Source organism: Myotis davidii, unplaced genomic scaffold (genome assembly GCF_000327345.1).
Source record: "Myotis davidii unplaced genomic scaffold, ASM32734v1 scaffold734, whole genome shotgun sequence".
NCBI lineage: Eukaryota > Metazoa > Chordata > Mammalia > Chiroptera > Vespertilionidae > Myotis > Myotis davidii.
This window is the reverse complement of record NW_006286300.1, coordinates 313,767-320,841: the sequence shown is the minus strand read 5'-3', so window position 1 is coordinate 320,841 and position 7,075 is coordinate 313,767. Positions and strand designations below refer to the sequence as shown.

At 43.0% G+C, this 7,075-nt stretch overlaps 1 protein-coding gene across 1 annotated transcript in view; it reads left to right on the top strand.

The window, feature by feature from the left end:
• The window catches only part of MYO9A (myosin IXA), a 349,884-nt gene that overhangs the window by 77,989 nt on the left and 264,820 nt on the right, over positions 1-7,075 (top strand). Inside the window, exons 6-7 of the mRNA XM_015560068.1 lie at positions 693-790; positions 5,480-5,606. Of these exons, the coding sequence (XP_015415554.1) occupies positions 693-790; positions 5,480-5,606 (225 nt within the window). The remainder of the gene's footprint in view (positions 1-692; positions 791-5,479; positions 5,607-7,075) is intronic.

Genomic DNA, 7,075 nt, shown 5'->3' with positions numbered 1-7,075 from the left:
GTCTATGCCAGTCAGCATCTCTAGGCCTATCAACGGGGCCTGATCAGAAAGGCGGGGCTGATCAGCAGCCCCGGTGGAGGCCTGGAGAGAAATGGAGGCATGGCTGCTAGTCCGACCAGGAGAGAAAGAGAGAGGCAAGTGCTGATCAACAGCTGCCACACAGGCTACAGATCAGACCCTGCTTCTCTCTTCAGGCCTCTCTCTGGGCCTGATTCACAGCCCCCTCAGCAGTCAGTGCTGGGTCGCCACAGCAACCCAGCAGTGACTGCAGGTCTGACTTCCAGTTGGTCAAGCCTCTGGTGGTGATGGACCCAGGGTTTTTATATATTAGGATTTGTTGAATAATTTGCACTGGTTTGTGTAATTGAGGTCTTTTGAATGCTTTGGGTCTTTAAAACTCTTCTGAACCACTAAAAGTAAAAATTGCTATCATAAGTTACTTTGGAGATTCTTGCCTTGGTGATTGTGAAAGGGAGAAAACAACGTAACTTTATGGTATTTTGGTAAGTACTATGTGTTTAGTTTGCATAAGATTAGATGTATAATGAATTTGACTAAGTATTTTACCAGCTCCAATTTTTATTTGTAGGTGTACTTATCTAAAATTACTATATTTCTGAGTGGCTTATGTTAGTTTTCAACAGGTAATTTTTATTTCCCCTTCTTTTTTAAATTTTTTTTTAAATAAACAGGATTGCTTCACAGTGGAGGGGGAGGATTTGAAGCATGACTTTGAACGCTTACAACTGGCCATGGAAATGGTAGGATTTCTTCCCAAGACACAAAGACAGTGAGTTTATTTATTGTTTTTATATATCTTCAACAGAGAACAAATTATGATTTGTGTTTAAGAATTCCTTTTTCTTGGTCCTTTGAGACACTTTTATTATAGTCCTGATTTAGTGCCTTTTCCTTCTTAGGTGTGGCTTAGAACATTTATTTTTCTAAAAGACTTGTTTTGAATTGTTTTTTTGTCAAAAATTCTTTGAGATATTTTGAAAATCCGTTGAAAGCCCAGGAGCTCTTCTTCCTGTACAATTTATATTTACAACCATTTGCATATAATTGCAAGAGTTTCTGGTGTCCCTGAAGCCTCTTCATGAACCTTATGTAAACACTGTTGCTTTATAACACTATTTTTATAGCTTTTTATTTTCTATATCATTGATCTCTAAGCTTATTAAAGCTCACATACCTATCAGTAAAACATAATTTCCATATACTTACTCTTTAAAGTTATGTCTGTACTATTGTACTAAACATTTTGTTTATTGTATTAAATATGTTGAACTAAAATAAAATGTAAAAAGGTTGAGATAAAGATGAAGTAAGCAATACATAAGATAAACTATTTCAAATTAAAGACACAAATAACCTTGACTCTCACCAGAAAAATAATTGTAAACATTACTAATTTTAAAAAAAGTTTATTGATTTTTAGAGAGAGAGAAAGAGGGGGAGAGAGAGAGAGAAACATCAATGATGAGAGAGAATCATTGATTGGCTGCCTCCTGCACGCCCCCCTACTAGGGAAAGCCTGTAACCCAGGCATGTGCCCTTGACCGGAATAGAATCTGGAACCCTTCAGTATGCTGTCCAACACTCTATCCACTGAGCCAAACCTTTTAAACGAGATTTTCTTTAACTGTACATTGTTTCTGCTTCTGTGTTTTTAGGTATCCTGCCTTACAGTATGGTTATTGTTATCTCCAAATGGAAGATTATAAGCTTTTTGAGAACTAGTACTCTTATTTATATTTATTAATCTTTTTGATATTGAATTATAGTATATTGATTTGCTTATATGATGTTTCTTATTCCTGGAGTCTATGCATTACATATTTGTGTATGAGGAAACATTAATGTGCTGATTTTTGAACCCAAAGTTCTGAAAGAATGTAATTACCAACCATAGAAACTACTGCAAAAACAGTTTTTAAAAATGGCTCAGGCCTGGCTGGTGTGGCATGGTGTTTGAGTGTCAGCCCATGAACCTGGAGGTTACAGTTTGATTCCCAGTCAGGGCACATGCCCGGGTTTCGGGCTCAATCCCCAAAGCGGGTGTGCAGGAGTCAGCCGATGGATGTTTCCCTTTCATTGATGTTTCTATCTCTCTATCCTTTTCCCTTCCTCTCTCTAAAATCAATAAAAAAAATTTTTAAGAAATGGCTCAGTAATTACTGTTTGTATATCTTTTGACTTCCATTTATTTTTATAATATTTCACTTGATACTAAGTTTCCTCTTTAATTTAACCAAGTCTAACTTTATGACTTAGTCCTTTATAATTGAGTTGTTTTTTGTTTGAATCATTAAACATTTTTAATTATTTAAGAAATTAGACCTATAAATTAGATGTTGACTCAGGACCTCTAAAAATATAGCTGTAGGTCTCTAAAGAAGTATCTTTGTTTATTTAGAATACTTCCTAATTTTAGTAAAACACATAGTGTAAATTTCTTAAGTAAGGACAAATTTATCCTAAAGAAATAAAGTGGTCAAGGCACAAATATATGTATATATCTGAATTTTTCAGAAATGGCTCTTAGACAGATTTGTGTTCAGTTTTAGATGGTCAGTTGTGTTAAATGCCTTTGAGATGTCAGGTAAGTTAAGGAATAATATGCTTTTCTTAGTTATATGGAAGTCCTTGGTAACCTCTATGAGACATTTTAGATGCCAGAATGTGATTGTAAAAAGGGATGACAAAGTAAAGACAAGGATTTATAAGTCAGTCCTTATTAGTATGCTTGTTTGTGAAGGGGAGGAAGAAGATGTGGAATCTAGGATGGTTTTTTTAAAGTAAGAGAGAAGTGAACATGAGATTATTTTGATTAAAAATTCTTATAGGTTTAGGTGAGTGATACAAAAAAAGTATAATAATGTATCCCAGCAAACTGGAGTTCATGGGATGGAGAGCGCAAGTAGAGGGATTAGTTTGCTGACTGGAAGAGGGGCATATGTTCCTCAAAGACTGGAGGGTGGGGGGGAAGAGAAAAAGGAGGGCCTAGATGTAAATGTCTCACAGTTGGGGCCTAATATTAGATAATGTACCCCAATGGCCTCAGGCTGTTTTAAAAAAACATTTATCAAGGGTACCATCATATGATGTAGGAAAACCTTTTTTTAAAAAAAATTTATCTTTATCATTGAAAGTATTACAGATGTCCCATTGGGCTCCTCTACCTTGTTCCAGTCACCGTCCTGGGCCTTCCTCCACACTATTGTCTGTCCATGGGCCATGTATATCTTACATAATAAAAGCCTAATATGCTAAGTGTCCAGTCATCCGTTCAACCAATCAAAGCATAATATGCTAATGATATGCTAAGGCCTCTCAACCGCTCGCTATGACATGCACTGACCACCAGGGGGAGACAATAGACCAGTTGACCAGTCGCTATGACATGCACTCACCACCAGGGGGCAGACAGTCAACTGGTCAACCAGTTACTATGATGTGCACTGACCACCAGGGGGCAGACGCTCCAACTTCCAACTGGTAGGCTAGCTTGCTGCTGGAGTCCAGCCGATCGGAACTGAGCGAGATGGGCCGAACATACCCTAGAGCCCTCCCGCGGTCCCTCCCCGGCTAGCCAATCTCTCGTGTCCCTCCCCAGCCCCAGTCGTGTACTGGTGGGGTCCCTTGGCCTAGCCTGCACCCTCTTGCAATCCGGGACCCCTTGGGGGATGTCAGAGAGCCGGTTTCAGCTTGATCCCGTGGCATTTGGACATCCGCCGAGGGCTCCCGGACTGCGAGAGGGCAAAGGCCAGGCTGAGGGACCCTCCAGCCAAGTGCACGAATTTCATGCACCAGCCCTCTTGTATACATATAAGTTCATTGGTTCTTCTCTCCTTACCGCTCCCCTCTGAAATATGTCAGTGTATTGCATGCTTCAACGTCTCTGGGTCTCTTTTGTTCATCAGTTTAATTTGTTCATTAGATTCCACATATAAGTGAGATCATGTAATACATGTAGGAAAGGCTTTCTTAAATACTAGAGGTCCGGTGCACAGATTTTTGCACTTGTGGGGTTTCTCAGCCTGGCCTGCGCCCTCTTGCAATCCAGGACCCCTCGGGGGATGTCAGACTGCTGGTTTTAGCCTGATCCCTGTAGGCCAGGCCAAGAGACCCCACCGGGCCTCTAGTATGCATAAAAGATCTTTGGTTAATCTCTTCTCACCCTCCCTTCTCCCCTCTTCCCTCAGATTCATCAGTGTGTTCCATGTTTTCATCCCTGTGCGTTGAACGTTTGCCCCCCTGGTGGCTAGTGCACGTCATAGCTACTGATTGAAAGGTCGAACAGTCACTTAACCTTTTATATATATAGATTAGGGGCCTAGTGCAAGTGCATGAAGTCGTGCACCTTGAAAGGAACTGTGGGCCGGGAGGCTATGGTAGGCACAGGGGAGGGTCTCGGCACACCCTCTGTGCCCCCGCCCACCCCTTCTGCCGTAGCCCCTGGTTCCCTATCTGCCAGCAGCTCCGCCCCCACTGTCGCTGCTCCCACACACTGATGGCGCCAGCCCTGCTTGCAACCGCTGAAGGCGCAGAGCAATTGTGGCTAGCGCCAGCAGCAGGTGCAAGCAGCAGCTGCTGTTCCGATCTCCCCTCAGGAGCAGGAGGAAGTGGAGAAGCCCTGAGGGGCGATTGGGGCCAGTAGCGACTGCTCGTACCTGCTGATGGTGCTGAGTGATCGGGCCTGGCACCGGGCGCGAGCAGTGGGTGCCAGCGGCGGCTCCAATGCCAGCAGCGGGTGCAGGTGGGGCCAGCGCCAGCAGCAGGTGCAAGCACCTGGCGGGACTGCGACACACAGGAGCAAAGAATTTTCAGTAACCACCAGAGGCTTGCACTGATGCCAGTGACTGGTGCCCCACCTTGGTCTGGCACTCCTGCTTACCTGCTCCACCATCCCACCGCAGCTGACACCCACTATGTTCCATGCACGCCCTCTGGTGGTCAATGCTCGTCATAGCGTCCGGTTGTTCGGTTGTTCTGCCATTCAGTCTATTTGCATATTAGCCTTTTATTACATAGGATAACTACTAACTGAAAAAAATCACCCAGGATGCGTGGTTAAAAATACAGATTCCAAGGCATGAAACATTGTTATTCAGTAGATCTGAAATAGACAGTGTAGGAAAAGGGCATTCCAGTCAGGATGAAAAGCATTTAGGAACGAATGGACTTTTGAAACACTACAGCAGATTCAGATAATAGCAAGATGTCCCCTTCAGATAACTTTTCTAACAAGTGGTAGGTACAATACTGAAGTTAAGGTTTTTTAAAGCACTTTGCACAGTGACTAAAGTAGTAAACACTCAATAAATTTTATAGTTCTAATTACTCCCATATTTCTTATTTTCTGAAGACTACATTATATTTGTGCTAGTTAATTTGCTTTATTATGATTTTTGGGATGAAATAAGCTTAGAGAATACACAGAAACAAGTTGTAATTTGTAATTTTATTTTTGCAGGATTTTCTCTCTTCTATCAGCAATACTACATTTGGGTAATATCTGTTACAAAAAGAAGACATACCGGGATGACTCCATAGATATCTGTAATCCTGAAGTTCTTCCTGTTGTCTCAGAATTATTAGAAGTGAGTGATTACATTTTTGGTTGTCATTTCAAATACTGGGTAACTTGTCAGTTTTTATTTTGTGGAAGTTTTGTAGGGGTAAATAGGTTAGTGCTTTTTTATTAATAGTGTTTGCCCAAAAGATGGAAATTTTGCTATTGCGTGTGCCACAATGTTTGGAAAATTTGGGTTTTCTACCCTGCCTCCTCTCCCTAGATAGCCATAATCCCTCAATTTGCTGAATAGGATGAATATTTCACTCAAGATGGCATAATATTCTAGGCCTTTACTACTTTTTCTTCTATATTTCAGATTTCTTCTCATGTTAAGACTTTGTTTAGATTGTTTTATTTGAAGATGGGGTGCCTGGATGGATGGGGAGAAAAGGATACTAAATTTTCTTTCTTCATAGTTATATAGAAACCTACGATGCTCTTTCCATAACAAGGTCTTTATTACCTTACTAGGGGCCTGGTGCACGAAATTCGTACACGGGGTTGGGCCCTTCAGTCCAGCCTGCACCCTCTCCAATCCGGGACCCCTCTGGGGATGTCCTACTACCTCTTGCAATCTGGGACTGCTGGCTCCTAACCGCTCGCCTGTCTGCCTGCCTGATTGCCCCTAACCCCTCTGCCTGCCTGATAGCGCCTAACCACCTCTGCCTGCCTGCCTGATTGCCCCTAACTGCTCCCCTGCTGGCTGGATCGCCCCTAACCACCTCTTCCTCACCCCGCACTTGGGACCCAGAATTCCCTCCTCCAGCCAGTCGCAGGCACCCAGGACTTGGGCTTCCTTCCCTCTGGTTGACTACAGGCACACAGGACCTGGGCCGGCTTTGCCTGGGCCAGCCACAGCTGCAGGGGACCGTGGATGGGCGGCTTCTTCTGGCCACAGCCGCACGTGCCTGGGACCATGGGACGTGCGGCTTGTCCCTCTCCCAGGCCGCAGCCTGGCTGGTACCCATTCCTCTCTTGCGAGCTCATTTGTGCCTGGCTGGTCCTCATTCCTCTCTCCCCAGTGTTGAGTGTCTGAGCCATTATTGCGTGACGTCGTGAGGGTGTGATGCCATTTGTATATTAGCTCTTTATTATATAGGATTATATAGGATTCTTTATGTAGTGATGATTTTTCAAGCTTCCCAGCTAACTTCTCGTCTTGCCAGATTCATTTTGAAAGGGATATCATTTTTCACAGGCTCTCTCCTATGACAGAGTAAGGAAATATATGTATGTATACTAACCTAAGTATATTCATATATCTACAAATATTTTTTGTCTAGCCTATTTAATAAAAGAGAAACATGGTAATTGGCGTACGACTGCTACCCTTCCCATTGGCTAATCAGGGCGATATGCAAATTAACTGCCAGCCAAGATGGTGGCCGGCAACCTGGCAGCTGGAAACTAACATGAGGCTTGCTTGCTTCAGTGACGGAGGACTCCAACGTTCCCCGCCTGCTGCTGCAAACCTCTGAGCTTCAACTCTAAGCA